Here is a 19,274-nt window from a genome sequence, read left to right on the forward strand (position 1 = left end):
CGCCATTTTTGCTTAATAATTTGCATGCTTTTTATCATTAAATCTAACTTTTTAAAGCCAACAAAGTATTCATGATTATTAAAGATGCACTTGTGTTATGATTGTATTTCCAACTGTCAAATTTTTTTTTAAATAGGGCCTGAATAATTTAGGATACAAATGCTAAATTGTATACAAATATTAGATGTAAATTTCGGTTATAAAATACTTTTTAAAATTATACTTTTGAAAATTGAATACATTGAATTTTTGAGACAGTCAAACTGAATTGGTTGATCAGAATGTCTTTAAGAGATTCCCTTTTGAGAGTCTGGAGAGATGGCTCAGTGGTTAAAAGCATTTACTTCAGTTCTTACAGAGGCTCCAAGTTCTCTTCTCCACACCTACACTAGGTGGCTCACAGCTGCCTGTAACTCCAGCCCCATGATTAAGACACCCTCTCTAGCCTCTCTGGGTACTTACCTACACGTGGTACGCACACACATGAACATGGAGTAGAGAGAAGTGCTATAGAACAATCTGTGAGTCATTATTTTTACTTTAATAAGATATTCTTAGTATTAAATAATATTATTTAACTTAAATAGTATTGTCCTGTAATACTACACTTTCTGTGCATGCCTGCACATATATATTGAGTGTGAAAAACGCTGAAGGAGTCAGCATTCTCTAGTGTAGGAGTCCTAGTGTTCTTGTGAATATGGGTGGACTCCACCCCATTAGAAGAATTATAAGATTTGTTTAAGGCCCCAAAAATATCAATATTGTGCAATTCCAGTAATGTAAACTGCTTTCTGCCTTTGTAAACTGTCTTGCTGACTTTTTTCTGAAGTACTGAACAAAAGGTAAATGTTCAATACAGTCCATTTTAGTATAAAAAGTCTTTAAAGAAACATGAAGGGATTTAGCTCAGTGGTAGAGCCCTTGCCTAGTAAGCGCAAGGCCTTGGGTTTGGTCCTCAGCTCTAAAAAAAAAACCAAGATAACAAAAAGAAACATGAAGAATAGTGGCAGAAGAGCTTTGCAACTTTTTAAAAATCCTTTGAAATGTATGTATTTTATGTGTATCGGTACATTGCCTTCAATGGTTTACACTAGGTGCGTTCTTGAGTTACAGTTGTGAATCCATGTGGACGCTGGGAAGTAAAGCTGGGTCCTCTGGAGGAGCAGCCAGTGCTCTCAGCCCCTACACCCTTTCACCGATGGATCCAGGATTTGTTTTCTTAATGAGGGGTGTGTGTGATCACTCTAGACCCTGAGCTTTAAAACTTTTTATTTGGAAAGTTTTAGGAGTTGAAAAGGCTAAACATTCCTATAATAAGTTAAAACATTTTTAACATTGAAGTTTCTAAACTGAACTAATGGTAGTGAATGTCTATCTGTGTTAGGATGCCCAAAAGGACCTAAAGCGGTTGTTAGGTGCCCTAGGTAGGGAATTCCAGATGGTTGTGAGTCACAGTGTGAAAACTGAAACTTGGGTCCTCACTGAGCCCTTTCTGCAGCTCCCCTTCAAGCTCAGTTTTAAATAGAATTTGGAGATAGAGTTTCTCAGGGTGGGTACCATGCAATACACTTTGCATAAATCCAAAGCTTCATTCAGCTGGGTGGGTGTAGTAGATTGTTCAAAGGGATAAAACTGGTATGGACATAAAGTGACTTGTCCTTCATTTTTTTTATTAAAAACTAGAAAATAAATGTTAATGGGTGTTGAGTTTTCTAAAATATGTCTGAGCTGGTTTACAACTTACTCTGGGTGTTTACTGCAACAGTGGCTACATACTGCCTTCACCACAGTTATATTTATGACACAGCTCACACTTAGTTTTTTTTTTTTTTTGAGCTTTTCAAAATGTAACTTAAAACTATTTTGTACCAGTATAATATATCAATTTTACAAATGTAAAGTTTTTGTCAACCGTTAAAGCATTTGCGAAAACCACATTCTACTTCTGCTTTATTGCATAATATAAGAAAATATTAATTTTATATTAGAAAACATAAAAATGTTCTCAGTATAGAAGAGACCATCTGATTTTAAAGACATTCCTCTTTAAGAATGTCTAACAAACTTTAACAGGATATGGAGTTGGACATACGCTTCAGCAAGATTAGTACAAAGCTGTTTTTTTTTTTTTTTATTCATTTATTATATATAAGTACACTGTAGCTGTCTTCAGATACACCAGAAGAGGGCATCAGATCTCTTTACAGATGGTTGTGAGCCACCATGTGGTTGCTGGGAATTGAACTCATGACCTCTGGAAGAGCAGTCGGGTGCTCTTAACCGCTGAGCCATCTCTCCAGCCCAGTACAAAGCTGTTTTAAACCAGTCTGAGATACTTAATGCGACGTGTACTATCATTCTTCTTTAAGAGTCTAGACACCACTGAGAGTGTTCCTTACACTTCCAAAGGTTGAGGCAGCTTCAGTGAACACGCTGAACATATGACATGCCTTCCATGTCAAAAGCAGCACTCCGTAGCAATGCCAGGATATTTTCCTTCAAGCACACTACCTCTGCAAGCTGTTTTTAGTGACTGTTAGTGACCCAATATAATTTATGCTGATAGAAAACATACATTAAGTACATTTTTAAACCTCAGCCTTTACAAAAAAAAATCAGTTTATAAATTTGTATTATAAAAATTAGTGTCAAAACCACTAAGGTGGCCTTCATTTAATATGGTTATATATTAGTTGGTTTTTCCCAGAGTCGGGGTGGCAAGGGTCCCACTTCTCTATGTAGTGTAATTAGGACACAAATCCAAGCTCTAAGCTGGAGTCCCAAGACAGATTGGTTAATGAGTTTGTACAGAGAATGTTAGTGGGATAGAAGCCTTGATCAGTGAAACAATGCAGGTGTTAAAATACTGGCCTAAACTTCGGTGAGAATTCAGTTCACCTCAGACAAACATAAATCTGGAAGTGCAAATGGGAAATGTTCACATAGACACTGCTGATGGGGTTAAATGTACCAGAAAATACAAAGAATCCTTATATATTGGAGCAAGGCTTCCCTGGCTTCGTGTTTAGGCCACATGTCTTAACATTGACTCAACCTCAAGTTTACAACTTTGTGGCCTGGGAATGGATCTTTTAGAAGTTGGACCCTGCACAAGCAGAGTCAAATATGAGGCGGACACATATCTGCCAAGAATTATTAAATAGTGGTTGTGCACTCTCAAGTCTGTAATAGGTAGCCAGAATGAACAAAGCCCAGGAACTTATAAAAAGTCCGTTAGGAGTCAAAGAAGCTGCTATTGTGGAAGCTGCATTTTTCAGAACTGCTCAATGCACCCCATCTAGATGAGTGCTTTAAAAAATACATACTTTTATAAGTATACTTTCATAAGTTCACAATGAGACTTGAAACATCACACAGTTCATTCACCACACAGATGTATCATGGACTCAAAAGAGAATAAACTCTCATTTTCTATTAGAAAAGAATGGAGACATTCATGGTCAAAATTTTCTCTAGATTGCCCCAAATCTTGGAACTGCGTGTAGTTCCCAGACATACAGGTTTTGAGGAAGCCCCTGATCATCTACCATGCAGTAGTCAGCAACTGGACATGCCAGAGAAAAATTACATGATGGTAAATAGATTAAAATCTATAACAAAATCAATTATGATTTCCACTTGAATACATCTCTGAAAAGCTAAAAGGTTTTGTTTTTCAAAAGTGCTAATCATTAAAAGTCTCTTCAACACATGATATACAATTTAAAAAAACAAAAAAGCAACCAAAAACTTAAATATCCTGCTTTAGGCACACCCTGATATGTGTCTAAGGGGAAAATATCACTTATCAATCAACCCTGCTTCTTTTATTTTACTGAAGAAGAACTCCAGGATGCTGGCACATTTGTAGTACTTGCTCTTGGGAGGGTTTCACTCCTTGCAGTTAGTAAACACTCTCTGTAAGTCTGCCATGAATAACTTCTTAGACACACAGTACCTGTTTCCTAGGCATTCACTCCGGGTTTTCAGATCTCTGGTCCAAGCATCCTTGCAAGGTCTATGATGGTAGACAGACCTCACTGGTCAATTCCACAGGAATATCCCCCATCACTCGAGATCTCTTGGCGTCCTCTTCAGCATGAGAGTTGTTCAGTTTCCTCTTTTCTCCTGGGTTTGCTTCAAGCCCAGAAGAGCTTCTGGACCCAGGACCTGTTCTCCCTCAATTGATCAGCTCACGGGAAGTATAATTTGAACTGAACAATGCTGTCCCAGTAACAGGAGGACTGATCACTGTTTGATTCCTAGTGGGCTGGTTCTGGAATAGGCTGAGAGAAAATCCTGATCTCAGATAGGGGAGTTTTGACTATACACTTCTTCCAACATGGACAGAAACTTGGGAAATGTGTGAGGATTAGCATGGGTTTCTCAAGGGGCAGTTTGTCCTTTTCCTGTCTGGCTTGTTCCAAGAGTTGTCATCTCATGATGGTGAAGGTGGAGCGAAGCAATGTTCTCCCAAACACCTTTGTGGTTTTGTACCAAGGTAAGCTGTCACAGAACTGTGGTACATGGCAGTAGCACAAGCACCTTATGTAGTTTTTTTTGTATCCAGAGATGGCATCATTGGGAGACCCGTAGTCTCCGCTAAGACGGAGCCTCCAGGTGCCAGTAGTTGATGCACTTTAGAAACATCTTGGCCAGCTCGATTGTTGTCTGCCTCTCCTTTGATGGCAAGTGACTACACCTGTACTGAACAAAGTTGTTCACACCCTGTTCAAAACTGGGCTTTTCAAATGGCGACTTCTTCTCCAAGGAGCCTTCGACCACAGGTTGTAAAATAGACTTTCTCAAGAGCTTGAATAGGTAGAAATAAACTTGTTTTGGCATCTGCGTCTTCAATTCCCAGGAGTCTGTTCATTTCCTCCGCTCACACATTCTCCAAGTGGGAAACATGAGCAGCAAGGTCATGGATGGCTACAGCTTCGACACGGTTCTGTCAAACTGACAGTTATCTGCTGGAGGTCTCCTCTTGGTGGATTAGGAGAGGGGTTGGGGTTCTCCAGCCATTGCATTTACAGTACTTGCAGGCAGAGTACACACCGAGTTTCTCCAGTTTCTTTGCCCGCGGAGCAAAAAGTAGCTGCGCCTACTTCGCCTCCTCCTCCCGCCTCCACGCCTCGTCCGCCGTGGCCACCGCAGTCTCTGGCCCTTAGGAAGCAGAGCTCCGGGCGGCGGTGGCCAGGTTCCAGTGGGCACAGTATGGGGTCGCGGGCGGCAGTGCTGGGGGCCCGATCCCGCCAGCCTCGGCCATGCCGCCCCGACTGTCACCGGCAGCCGCCAGGGTCCCCGCGGGCGTCGGTGGCAGAGCCGAGACCCTCCCCCACCAGCTCAGGCTTAACTTAAAGAAAAGTTTTTTGTTGCTGTGTGTGTGGGGGGTGCGGGTGGGGTTTCGAGAGTTCTTTGCTTCCTGCCAATATTTAAGCACATTACTTCCTGTCTTAGTTGAAGCGAGACTGATATGGCTGTGAAGTTGTGTGGTGTACACTTAATGTAAGTATGACACATGCATAGGAAGTCCTTACACTGTTAAACAGGTCTGCACCATTGCCTTTCCTTGGATCTGTCAATCTAACAAAAACAGGACACGTTAACTTTTGTGTAAAACTTACCACCTCCTTCATTTGTTGAAATGGCCATATATCTCTAAACACGGGGACTCTGACTATGATAGAACAGCTGATTTTCAGCTTATGAGGTTAATATTTTAGCTAAGAGGGTGTAAATGAAAGCTTAGTAAGTTTCGCCGACTTAAAGGATGACACTGCCTATTAAAATGTAGAATGACGCCCTAAATTTTAGGAATTGACCCTTCTTTTATGAGGAAAGCCTTTTTAATATGTATTTATTTATTTATTTATTTATTTATTTATTTATTCATTCATTCATTTTAATACCGTTCTTGGTTTGCTTTTTGTGGCTGTGATAAAAGCAACTCTAGAAAAGGGTTTCTTTGACGTAAAGATCCTAATCCATCATTGAAGGAAGTCGGGGCAAGCATAAATGAAAGCTGCTTTATCAATGTGGGCTTTCTGATACAACCGGGTTCCACTTCCCAAAGGGCCGGACCCTCCCACATCAATCAAGAAAACGCCACCACAAACATACCACACTTGAAGGCAATTCAAGTGAGGGTCCCTACTTCCTGGTGAATCTAATGTCAAGATGACAAAAAATAACGAGTGTGAAGTAGAATCTTACGTACTGATCCCTGTTTCTACTTCAAATAAGTTTTGTCTAAACTGAGTGTTCCGAGTTTTCTGCTACATAGCGGTCCTGTATGCTGTACAGGATAATAAGTCAGTTTCAGAAAACGTACTTTAAATTTGGACTTCTGTTCTCTGTGGTACTTGAACGCCTTGAAAGAAGTTCTTTCCATATTGATTTGAAGCATTTAGAGTCAGGGTCTTCCAGGCACACCATGTCTCTGAGGAGATATCTAGTAAATACGAAAACAGTACGGCGTGATTCCTAGGAAGAGAAGGTAGGTATTCGTGGCCTTTTATTAGGAATAGTTCATTATTTCATTGCAGACATAATTTGATAGACGAGCTCGAATTAACCGTGGCCACACAAATTCTCATTAACTTATGTAAATGCAAAAGCCTGCAGCTGCGAGTGTGGGAGGCGGAACCCTTCCGGTGGGGATTTGTTGTGAGGAGGGACCGGAAAAGGAGTAGGATTCTGGTCGCGATGTGGAGAGGTGGAAGGCTGAGCTCTCGTGGGGTTCGTTTCCTAGAAACACTTGGGTTTGCGTGCCCCAGCGCGGTAGCCGAGCCTCCTCGTGTAACTTCATGGACCGGTGAGTGTCGGTGCGGAGGTTCTTCCGCAAGCCTGGGTTGCCAGTGGCGGCTCTGCGCAAGCGCGGCAGAGAGCGGTGGGCCGTCCGGCTCTGTGGGTTCAGCCCGCCAGGTCGTCATCCTGCATGACCTCCAGGACTAGGTGCTGCTCTCTCCACTGGCTACAACCCCCAGTTCTGAGAAGCCAGGAAAATGCTGAGGACTAAGGATCTGGGCCTCGGAGAGCGTTTCTCGTGTGCCGCCGCCATATAGTCTAAGACCTTTGCCCTATTTTATTTGAGTTCTCAGAGCCTGTGGGCCAGGAGCAGTCCTGGAACCTTGCTGGAACTTGCTGGAACCTGGGGGTGGTTCTTGCTTTCCGTACCAAACCAAGAAAGACACACCGGGCACTCTCATAACACCGTTTTACTATGTTGTTGCTAACTATCTAACCAACCCTGCTAAAGAATTTAAGGCATTTATGTGCTTGATTGGCAAATAAGTTAAAGAAAGTAATTGCATTTGGTGCTATAGATTTTGAACCCCCAAGTAGTAAGCAGAAAATTAGGCTCATCCTTTACAAGAAAATGACTACTATATGGTAGAGATTGGTATGGTTGGGAGTTTTAATATGACAGTAACAGCAATAAATCCTACTGAAAAAATGATTAGTTTTTAAGAGAGCAAGGTGTAAGTCAGTATTAATGAACTTGGAGATTTAGACAGAAATACGACCCCAACTTTAATTTTTTGGATAGATGATTTTGTAATCTTACTGTCTTTTATATGCTTTTATTGTCTTTATATACTTTTATTCTCTTTTATTGTCTAAACTTTGTCCTCCAGAACAATCTGAGCCATTGTTCCAGAGATCCAGAACGTCTCTAGTCCACTTTTAAAAAACATTTTAGTGTGTGCCTTTTATAATAAGAAAATTAAAAAAGAACCAATAAAATTATACATTTTGTAGGAGGAGCATCTAGTCTGTATTTGGAATCAGAGATGAAGAACAAGTGTCCTTAGAGGGCAGGAGAGGAATACATGACAGGTTCATAAGAAGCCATGTGTACTCCTTGAAAGTGACTATTCTAGGGGTTGGGGATTTAGCTCAGTGGTAGAGCGCTTGCCTAGCAAGCGCAAGGCCCTGGGTTCGGTCCCCAGCTCCGAAAAAAAGAAAAAAAAAGTGACTATTCTGAGAGCTGGAAATGACAAATGACATGAGACATAATGTTTGTTTGTTTGTTTGTTTGTTTGAAATAGCTGAAACTCACTATATAGATCAGGCTGGCTTTAAACTCAAGGATTTGCCTGCCTCTTCCTACCAGGTGCTTGAATTAAATGTGTATACCAGCACACCGGGCTTTTAATGTTTGCCCTATGTGAAGGCATCTGTGATGGCCAGAAGCCAGCAGCAGAGTCCCCACAAAAGGAGTTACAGGTGCTTTTGAGCTCCCCAACATGGGTGCTAGAAGCTGACTCCAGCATCCACATGGCTGTTCACAACCCCAGTCCCATTGGATTCAAATGGCTTTCGTGGATACTGCAAACATGGTGTATACACAGTGTACATGTAGGCAAACAGGTAAAATAAAAGTAACTGTTAACCAGTTCGAGGCCAGCCTGGACTCTACAGCAAGTTTCAGACAGCTGGGATACAGCATGAGATCCCCATCTCAGAACAACAGTAACACAAACAAACAAACAAGCAACAAAAACTGGAAAAACCTTTATGCAGACTACAAAAAGGCAAAAGTGGTATGTAAATGATGATCATATTTAAAAAGAGATACTTTAGCTCACCCATGGTGATTTAAAGCCACACTAGTAAAGCATTTTCACCAATTGTCAAGGATAGAAATATCTAATTAGCATTGAATGGGTGGTCAGTATGAATCACCAGGCACTAGACACTTATCTATATATTGATTATACATTGATTTAATATCTGTGAATGACCATTGCTCACATTTGGATATATTGTTTGGTATTTTAATATATAGAAAATTATTTAATTCAGTTCCATGGTTTTTGTATTAGAAAAAAGAAATAAGTTAAATGCCCCTTAATAAGGTGCTGCTTGAATAAATTGTAACAGAGCCATACAAGGGTTACTGTGAAGTTCTTAATTAAAGCAAAAGAACTTCTTTATATAATATTATGAAGCAGTCTCCAAGAAAAACTGGTAGATTAAAAGAAAGAAAGAAAGCTGCAGGAGAATGTGTATGTTGTGCAAAATGTCAGGAATGGACACATTAAGATACTGGTGTATGTATACAAAGTTTCTGGAAACTTGCACACAAATCCAGTGACCAGCTGTCTCTAAGGAGAGAGACTGGATGCTCACAGGAGTGTTGGAGAGATAGCCTATAGTGAACTTTGTGATTAGAAAAGAAAACTAAGACTCACAAATTGAAAAAAGAAAACCTGCCCCAAATATACAAATATTCTTTGTTTAGATTGCATGGTTATACTTTTTGCTTGTCTTTGGGACTTGGCCTCACTATGTGGTCCTGACTGACCTGGACCTTGCTGCGTAGACCAGGAAGGCCATGCTCTTAAAGGCATGGATGACCAGACCCAGCTATAATTGTAAATTTGTGTTTAAAATAGGAGAAAAAAAATATGGTCTTCATTTTTCTGAATCTGGCTTATTTTGCCTAATTGATTTTTACTTGATTTATTTTCCTGAAAATACCATTAATCTCGTTTTTCTTCAGGCTATATAAACTTTGTTGTGTGTATATACTACATTTTCTGTGTCTGTTGGTGGATAGCTAAGTCGCTTCCATTCCTTGGCTACAGTGAATACTTAAGTTATAAGAGTGGATATGGATGTACTCTGTGTGTTGATTTAAGAGTCCTTTGGCTAGAGACCAAGGAGTGGTGTGGCTGCATCTGATGATGGTTCTGTTTATTCTTTTATTTATTTGTTTGTTTGTTTATTTATTTATTTATTGAGGAACCTCCACACAGATCTCCATAGTTCCTGCATAAGTTTCCTTGTGTTTCCCTGAGAGCTGAGGTCCTTGAATACTTTGTCAAGCTTTATTGAGCATTTGTGTTCTGGTAACTTTCCCCCTATGTATCTGTTTTGTGTGATTGTGGGCATATGTATGGAGGTCAGAGGATAACTTGTAGCATTTGGTTCTCTCTACCATGCAGGTCCTGGGGGTTGAACTCCAGAGTACTATGTAGTGGGAAGAGCTTTACCCACTGTCCTGGTTTTTGTTTTTTGTTTTTTGTTTTTGTTTTTCAGTTTATTGTAACTGGATGATTTAGGGAGGGGGGATTAATTTTTGCTATTCTTTATATATCTTGGAAATTAATCCCTTGGATCATATATACATTTTGTTTTTTGGCAAACTCTTTTTTCCCCCACTCTGTAGGCTGTCTCTTTACACTAGTGTTTATTTCTTTTGTTGTTATAGACTCTTAATTTCTCACAAGAGATTTCCCATTTATCAGTTTTGGGGATTTTCTGTGATATTGGTTTCCCTGTGGATGCACTGTTTTCTTTGTTTCCTTTTAGCACTTTCAGAGTGTCACATCTTTTTTTTTTTTTTTTTTTTTTGGTTCTTTTTTTCCGAACTGGGGACCGAACCCAGGGCCTTGCGCTTCCTAGGCAAGCGCTCTACCACTGAGCTAAATCCCCAACCCCAGAGTGTCACATCTTAAATTGAGGACTTTGCTCTATTTTTAATTGGCCCATGCAGGGTGAGAACTATGGATGTCATTCCAGGCTGCCCATGAAGTCCGTCTTCTCCATGTGTCAGAGGTTGACTTCACCAGTGTGTCTGTTTGGCAGTGTAGTCAACACTCAGGTGGCTATACCAGTCTAGTTTACTCAGGGTCCTCTATTCTATTTCTATCCCATTGGTCTACACATCTGCTATTGTGCTAGTACCATGCAATTTTTGTTATTGTGACTCGGTAGTATAAATTTGAGATTAGATATTGTGCGTTCCCCAGCATTGTTCTTTATCCTAAGACTGCAATAGTTATTTGATAACTTTCGTACTTTTATGTGAACTTTAGGATTGCTTTCTCTAGTTCTGTGAAGAATCTCACTGGAATTTTGATGGGTAGTCATTGAACCTGTTGATTGCTTTCAGTGAGACACCTATTTCCACACTATTAATTTTGTCTAGCCATTGAGCATAGATCTTTCCACCTAGTGCTGTTCTCAGTTTCTTCAGTGTTTTCAAGTTTTCACTGTAGAGATCTTCTCACTGTTTTGATACGATTATTCCTAGATTTTTTTTTTAAGCTTCAGTGAATGGACCTCCCCACCCCAATTTTTCAAACTTTATTATTGATATGTGGAAGAATTACTGATTTTAAGAGCATAAGTGATGGCTTAGAGAATGGGTAAAGTATGAAAGCCTAAGGATCTAAGTCTGGATCCTCACCACCCATGGAAAAAGAAGTGGTCGCATGTGCCTGTAACCTTGCACTGGGGAGGCGAGGCAGTAGGATGGTGGGGCTCATGGCCAGCCTGGCTAGCCAGTCAGTGAGCTCCAGGCTCAGTGAGAAACCCTGTCTTAAAAAGTAAGGTAGAGGGCTGGAGAGATGGCTCAGCGGTTAAGAGCACCCGACTACTTTCCCAGAGGTCCTGAGTTCAATTCCCAGCAACCACATGGTGGCTCACAGCCATCTGTAAAGAGATCCAGTGCCCTCTTCTGGTGTATCTGAAGACAGCTACAGTGTACTTATATATAATAAATGAATAAATCTTAAAAAAAAAAAAAGTAAGGTAGAGAACAACGGAGACAACAGCATCGGCCTCTAGTTTCCATATATGCATGCGTGGACATGTGTGCCCACTCACACGAATACACTACACATACACACGATGCAGTGTGTGGAGAGGATTTTCTCCAGTCACGTCTAGTTGGGGTTCCATGTTTCCAAATGTGTTCTGAATATCTGTTTCTTTCAGTAGATATAAGGCATTTTTTTCTCTGATGCCAACGAATGAATATTCTGTGTAATTGCTGTTCTTCTATCCCACGAGTTTTAGATTTCTTCTTTCAATCGTATCTCATTTTAGTTCTTTTCCTTATTGATATTTGAATGTAGTGTCAGTCACCTTTGGCCTCTATCCCTAATACTCTACTTGATTCTTTTGATCATGCTTTCCACTGTCTTACTTAACTACTTATTTCTTGAGGTTTTACTTTCTAACATTTCTATTTGTTTTGTTTTTTTCCAAGCTGTGGGTTTGTTTTTCTGATTTTTGATGGTGGGGTTGGTCTGTTGTTGCTGCTGACTTTTTCATCCATAAGCATCCATATTGCTGACATTTTTCTGTTGTTGAGTTTCCCCTCTTGGGCCTGTATTGAGCTCATCTGATTATTTGTTTCCCTTTTGGATCACTGATCATTTTCACAAGAGTTCATTTGAAGTCTTTATCTGGCACTTGACTTTCTTCAGTATCTTTGGGTTCTATGGTTGGAGTATGGTCTTTGGGGGTGTCGTGGTGTCTTGCTTTCTGGTGTGCTGTGATTTGCACATCTGTTGCTTTGGATATCTCTTCTAGGTTGGGGGGATCTTCTTACCGAGTGGTCTCCTCCAGACTTAATGTCAGTACCACTTGGCAGAGGAAGCAAACTGCAGTGGCAGTGACAACAGCAAACCATACAAGCTATAGAAACACGTGTAAAAATTAATTACAGCCCACTGCTACATCCCCAGTGGACATGGCACTAACAATGAAAAACTGCTGTCCACTGTGCTAAGTGTAAGTGTCAAAATAGTAAGTAAAAAGATAGGAAGAAGACAGGAAAGGGATACAAAACGAAAGAAGAACCTGGGTAATCAGACAAAAGGATAAAGAAAGTGTTGAATGTCAGGGAGGCTAAAGGAGAAGGGCAAAAGAATAGAAAAAAATAAGAGAAAGGGAATTAAAAAAATTTATCAGTGGTATAAACATTCAAAATTATATAAATAGCAAAGGATTAAAAATATATTTTTTAAAAAGCCAGAGTTAGGAAGGTTGCTCAGTCAGCATAAAGCATAGGTGCAGAACCCACATAAAAACAGTTGCATGGCTTATCTGTAACTCCTGCAGTGGCAGATGGGTGGGCAGAGATGGGTGGGTCCCTGAAGCTCACTGGCCAGTCAGCCTAGCCAAATGAATGAGTTCCAGGTTCAGTTAGAGTCTTTATCTTAAAAAATAAGAGTGATCGTGAGAGACATCTGAGGTCAACTGCTGGCCTCCACACACACATACACACACACACACACACACACACACACACACACACACGTATGTGCATAGACACATACTGCATACACACACATCCATGTATAGCATCATATACACACTGTACACAGCTGCATACACACAAAAATTGTTTTAGTGTTGGGTAACAATTTCTTCTGAATTGAAACACTCCTTGCAGGGCTGAGCGAGGGGAGAGTCATAAGATTTTGGAGGTACACTATTCTCACAGGTTGGGAAAGCTGAAAGGAACAAGAGTCCCAAAAGCCTCTCACCAAGAAGCAATAAAGACCCACTTGTCAGCTACTTGTAAACCCTGCATGAGTCCCTGCTTATGCAGGGGTGGGCTTTTTAGTGATATAGCTCCCCTTCAGTCGCTCCTGCTCCTATTAGTAATCGCTTACCCAAATTCCTATAACTAGTGCTGATGCACTCACTGATTTACCAGTTGTACATTGGGGGAGAATAGTTACTTTGGTTTGTGGTTGACTCCCTATCTTTTTTTTTTTTTTTTTTTGGTTCTTTTTTTTTCGGAGCTGGGGACCGAACCCAGGGCCTTGCGCTTCCTAGGTAAGCGCTCTACCACTGAGCTAAATCCCCAGCCCCGACTCCCTATCTTAATTATATAGATGCATCTCACCAAGAAAAGCCTCCCATAACACATGGCACCCAAGTAGGGACCAAGAGAACTAAGGATGAGCTGGATAGGATTGGTTGCATGGCCTCTGCAATGGATGGTGAGACATGCAACTGAATCTGATCCATATAATAAGGGTGAGGCACCCATGGGAGAAATTCCAGTAAGACTATCTATCCCCCATGAGACAGTGTGCCTCCTTACTGTAGTGGTGGTTACAGCCCTCATGAGATGGGTGACAGAACATGTGACCAAGGCTGAGCTGTCTGGGAGTGGAGCATCTTTGTGAGGAATTCCAGGATGGCCATCTTCCTGTACTTGGTGGAATGTCTTCTTGGGTTCCACCTCTTGAGTTATGGGAATGTCCCCTTAGCTGGTCTTTGTTGCTTTGTAATTTCTTCTTTTTTTTCCCCTCCTTTTATTCCCCTGTTTCACCTTTTAACACTAGGTAGGTAAGAAACAAGGTTAGAGGGGAAAGAGGAATTAGAGGAAAATCCCTAACCTAATTTCTTTTTGTTTCTTCTTGGATCACAGCTACTAACAAACTGAAACCAACCTCCCTAAAGACCAACAACCACCAGCTCACCCTCTTGCGGACCAGCCCCCAGCATTTATATACCCTCTGATATTCTAAACATCACACAATCAAAAACTATTTGCAGCTGGCAAAACCATACCTCTGTTAGAGCTTTAGGCAAATCACAGTCCCACATCCTGGGATTAAAATGAAAACATATTCTTATAATATTTCTGTGTTTTTTTTTTTTAAAAAAAAACACCAAAATTGTCCCTACAGCCCCCTAAACAGCCAGTAGGCTAAAAAATGTTTACCAGTCCCTGAAAGTGGGATGTATGGGTTGTGATCTTAAGCAGCTGTGGCTTCAGCCTTTGCTTTGGGCAATAACAACATGCATATGAGGTATCTTCCAGAAAGAACTTGTGGGAGTCAGGGAGCAATTACAGTTTTCTTTTAAAAATCAAGCGACAAACATGCCGTGTCTGGCCTCTGTGTCAGTCTCTGGTTTGGAAAGGAAAGTGAAAAAAAGAAGAGGGTTGGAGGTGTTGGCACATTGCTTCTCATAGTTGGCAAGATTCAAGTGAAAGAGAGTGAAGGCCGGGTGTGTGCTTAAGTTCCCTCCCTTGGATCTAAAATGTTGGAACCCCTGGAAAGAGTCACATAGTAAGAGAGATTAAGATAAAGGTGATATAAGATAGCCTTTGGGTTCAGTCTTTAATAAGAGAAAGACAAAAATCCATGATAAAGCATGCAGATAGATGTGGGCCTTAGGGATGGTTGAATTCAGGAGACCATGCAAGGCAATATTCTGTTCTCAGCTGCTTGACTTGGAAAATATTTTGTTCGTTTGTTCGAGTTAGGGTCTCACTATGTAGTTTTGGGTACCTTGGAACTCACTAGGTAGACCAGACTGACCTTGAACCCACAGAGATTTACTCGTCTCTGCCTATCAAATACTGGGATTAAAGGCATGTGCCACTACACCCAGCTCTGGAGAAAACTTATGAATGGGACTAGTGTGCATGCTATAGAGGCAGAGAAACTAAATAATACAACTATTCACACTTTCTTTAGACAAACGCTATATAAGCCGAGGCAGTATAAGAAGAGTCAGCTCCTGGTGGATAGACTCATTACAAACCATTAGGAATACTTGATCTCCTGCTAAGATTTCACGAAGATCAGGAAACAGAAGACAGGATAGGAAGGACATGCATTACTGGGGAAGTTAGAAAAAGAAACGTGTATTGATGTCCAGGTCTTCAGGCCACACAGAACTATGTCCACGGGAAAGTTTAGAAAGAAGGTGACTCAATAGGGTTTAGTGGCTTTGCTGAGTCCTGTGATCCCTACAAAGTAGGATAGGTTTTGGCAGTCCTGCGTGATCTAGTCTGGCATCTAAAGTGTTTGTAAAATGCTAAAGCACTCAGGAGATGAAGAAAAGAGAAAGGAAACTCAATATTCATGAAAAGCTCTCAGGGAGAACTTTCCCTCGGGATGGAGACCCTCTAACTCCAAAGACCAGACTGAGACACCACAGGATGCAATCAGCAAGAGGATTTGGTTTATTGTCGGGATACACAGGCACAGGCACCTGCGGGCGCTTCAGTCACTCGGGGGACTGGCGCACCCCACGGAACCAAGGATGGGCTTTTATAGGATTTTGGGGAGCAGAAGCAAGCATACAGAAGCAGATGCATGGTTACAGGGATATAATTGGTGGATTCTAATATGGCAAGGGTTTAGCCCGGGGGCAAGTTTCCTAGCTACCTTCCTGAAACATAACGGCTGACTCGGCCCCCCAAGGGTTCAGCCCGGGGGCAAGTTTCTTAGCTACCTTCTTGGAACATAACGACTGACTCGGCCCCCCACCAGGGTGTGGGACCTCTCTCGGGGCTTTTTTTTCATTGTCAGGTGCTCAACCGAAGTCGTCCTGTTGCCAGGCCTTCAACCAAACACATCCTGCTTGGCAGCCGCTGTGTACTCAGTGTTCTAACCTTTCCCTGAACCAGTCATCTTAAGTACAGCCTTGCAAAATGGCGTTACTGCTGCTAAGCTGGGGTCTTTCATTCACTTTCAGCGAATTGGGTCCTGCCCCAGTTCCCTGAAAGTGAATATTGTCAGCTTTGTGTCCAGCTGGAGTTCCTAAGGAGAAAAACTGATGAAAAGTCAAATGCTGTGCTTGGGAGGTTTTGGAAAGCTTCAAAACTTGACTGGCAGTTCACTAAAATGTTACAAGAAGAGACGGCATGTCCCCACTGTACCCCTTGCTAAGGAGGAAGGAAATGTCCTAGAGTTGCCTGAATGAAGGCCATATTTAGGGACCTTTTGTGGAGTCACTGATTTACTGGTCTACTATCTCTATACAAAAATAATGGACTTTGGTGGAATGCCATTGGTTCCCTGTTTGGGCTGAGTAGACATTTGTGTCTCCACAAGAAAAGTTTCACATAGCAGAAGGTAAAGTCAAAATACTAACTATAGATTAGGGTAATAAAGAAACAAAGGGGGGTTGGGGATTTAGCTCAGCGGTAGAGCGCTTGCCTAGCGAGCGCAAGGCCCTGGGTTCGGTCCCCAGCTCCGAAAAAAAGAAAAAAAAAAAAAAAGAAACAAAGGATAAGAAAAATGTCTGTCCCTAATTGGAGAGAAAAAAGCATAAATAAAATTAGACAGGTGGAAGTAAATGACAAATACACAGAGAATAAAAAGAGGAGCGCTGCAGAGATGGCTCGGTGGCTAAGAGCACTTGTTGCTCTTGCAGAGGACCTGGGTTTGCGTTCCAGAATCCACATGCTGGCTCACAACCATCTGTAACTCTAGTTTCAGGGGTCCAGTTCCCTCTTCTGACTTGCGTGGGCACCAGACCAGTGCCTTATGTCCATACATCAAACAGGCAAACATACATGTAAAACAAGTAGAAGAGCAAGAAGATGGTAGAGGTGGCGCTGCATACCAGACCCGATAAGCCAAGCCTGATCCATGTGTGCTTGGAAACCCACATGTGGAAAGAGAGCCAACACACACACACACACACACACACACACACACACACACACACACACACACACACAGGGGTGGGTGAGGGAGGGAGGGAAAGATGGATGGATGGATGGATGGATGGATGGATGGATGGATGAATGGATGATAGATAGAGATTGAGGTTTCTCCTCTCCTTAAACACTGGAGGCTCCTAGTCCTGTGCATAGAGGCCCGTCCTAGAGGAGGAGGGCCAGTTGAGCTTGTAGGCTCTTGTCTTTAGGTTATTGTGTTGCCGAATGGTGTGAGTATCCTGTGTCTTCCAGAGTAATCTCATAATAGGTGTTTTCCTTTGTGTGCCAGAGCTTCTGCTTGCCACATTAGCTTAGCATTACATCTCACAACCCCCAGAACATCACCAGATAGCACAACATAGGTAGTTCTTTTGGTTGCGGGCTGTCTCCCAAGTGAGTTGTGAAGTGACCACAGCACTGGGATGAATATAGGCAGAGAACCTATTGCCCTATCTTTAAGGCCTCCTGAGTATTAAGCACCCTGCTGGAAGGATGTCACTGTGGGTTTGGGTGCCCTACTGGGACTTCAGAGTTTGTGGACTTGAGCAGTGAAGGACAGAGACATCTTCAACATTCTATCTACCCATTAGCTTCAGTATCAGACCTATCAAATCCAGGTTTGAAATCTGGTTCTGACGTGAGAGTGGGGCTAGCTTGCCTTATGCACTTCCCACAGTGAACTAGGCTCCTGCCCCCCTGACCTTTGGCTCATTTGGTCCTTCTGCTTCTTACAGCTGCCTGTGGGCCATTCTTTGTCAGGAGCTGGCAAAACTGGGTTCCTTAGACGGTGGCCATGATATATATGGCTTTTGGGGTGACTGTTTTTATCAGTAGTTTTTCTCAAGATGGCACTTGGCTGCTGTCCTCTGAATGATACAGGGTGACAAGTTGGGATTTTGTTCTGGTGCCTCTGAACTGAGCTTAAAGGAATCACCATCTCACTGCAGCTTGCAGCCGGATTTGAGGCTGCTAACCTGGGGGTGAGACTTCCTGGCTCTTACTTACCTGCTTTACTTTTTGGAAGCAGCTAGCACATGACTGGGTGTGTGTGGCTGTATCTAGACATAGATACTTATATCTGTATCTGTACATTTAATTTCTCTGAGATTAGTGCTCAGATAGAGTGTATAGTTGCTAAATTGAATGTTTAGTGTATCTTTTACTTTGTGGGGGCTGCTAAATTGCTTTCCAGAGTGTCTATACTCCTCTCTCTCTCTCTCTCTCTCTCTCTCTCTCTCTCATTGTTTCATTCCTGATCTACATTTGGTAATATCAGTATTTTAAAATTTCTGACATTTTGGTAGGTGTGTGTTTTTTCCCTGTGGCTTTTGTTTGTTTTAATTCTCGTTTTTATTAATATTGAACATCTGTTTTATTCTTTTACAGTTACACACACACACATGCACACACACCAATCATACTTACCTCCCATTGTCCTCTGTAATCCCCCTCCACTCCTGTAGAATCCTTTGTTTTCAACAGGTCCTCATCTATGGTTAGCTCCTTCTCTGTGTGAGACCTACTGAGTTCAATTGGGGTTGCTTGTGTGAACATCAGTGGGTTTGTTTTTTTTATTTTTCACATTTTATTTTGTGTATGTGGAGGTGGGGTTAGTGCACACCACAGCAGATCTGTCAAGGACAGAGGACACCTGTGGGAATCCATTCTCTCTTCCTACCATGTAGGTCCCAAGGATTGAGTTCAGGTTATCAGGCTTGATAGCAAACATCTTTACTGCTAAGCTATCTTGCTTTGCTAAAGTTACATTTTTAAATTTTTTTCTAGTGATTGTTTCAGGTTGTAGAACTCAAATTTTTAATTTCAAGAGCTTTTGTTTAAATGTCAGATCACCTTGGGAGTTAAGGAGATGTCTCAGCAGTTTAGAACATTGTCACTCTTGCTGAGAACCTGAGTTCCATTCCCAAAACCCATAGCCACTCATGATCTCTGAACTCTAGTTCCAGGGTTATCTGAAGTTTTCTTCTGGCCTCCATATACACCATACACACAGAGTACACTTACATACAGGGAAACACTTATATGCATATGA

At 41.7% G+C, this 19,274-nt stretch overlaps 1 protein-coding gene and 1 pseudogene across 2 annotated transcripts in view; one reads left to right on the forward strand and one right to left on the reverse strand.

Annotated features, from left to right (window-relative positions):
• Nucleotides 1–3,903: 3,903 nt before the first annotated feature.
• On the reverse strand, nt 3,904–5,327 carry Kat2b-ps1 (lysine acetyltransferase 2B, pseudogene 1; annotated as a pseudogene).
• A 1,365-nt stretch (nt 5,328–6,692) lies between these two features.
• Nucleotides 6,693–19,274, forward strand: part of Coq3 (coenzyme Q3 methyltransferase) — a 32,258-nt gene continuing 19,676 nt past the window's right edge. Inside the window, exon 1 of one of the 2 annotated variants that reach the window (XM_087660612.1) lies at nt 6,693–6,820. In XM_087660612.1, coding sequence (XP_087516738.1) covers nt 6,813–6,820 — 8 coding nt within the window. In that variant the 5' untranslated portion in view covers nt 6,693–6,812. 2 annotated transcript variants of the gene reach the window in all.

The sequence above is a fragment of the Rattus norvegicus genome, chromosome 5 (genome assembly GCF_021556685.1).
Source record: "Rattus norvegicus strain SHRSP/BbbUtx chromosome 5, alternate assembly SHRSP_T2T, whole genome shotgun sequence".
In the NCBI taxonomy this organism is placed as follows: domain Eukaryota; kingdom Metazoa; phylum Chordata; class Mammalia; order Rodentia; family Muridae; genus Rattus; species Rattus norvegicus.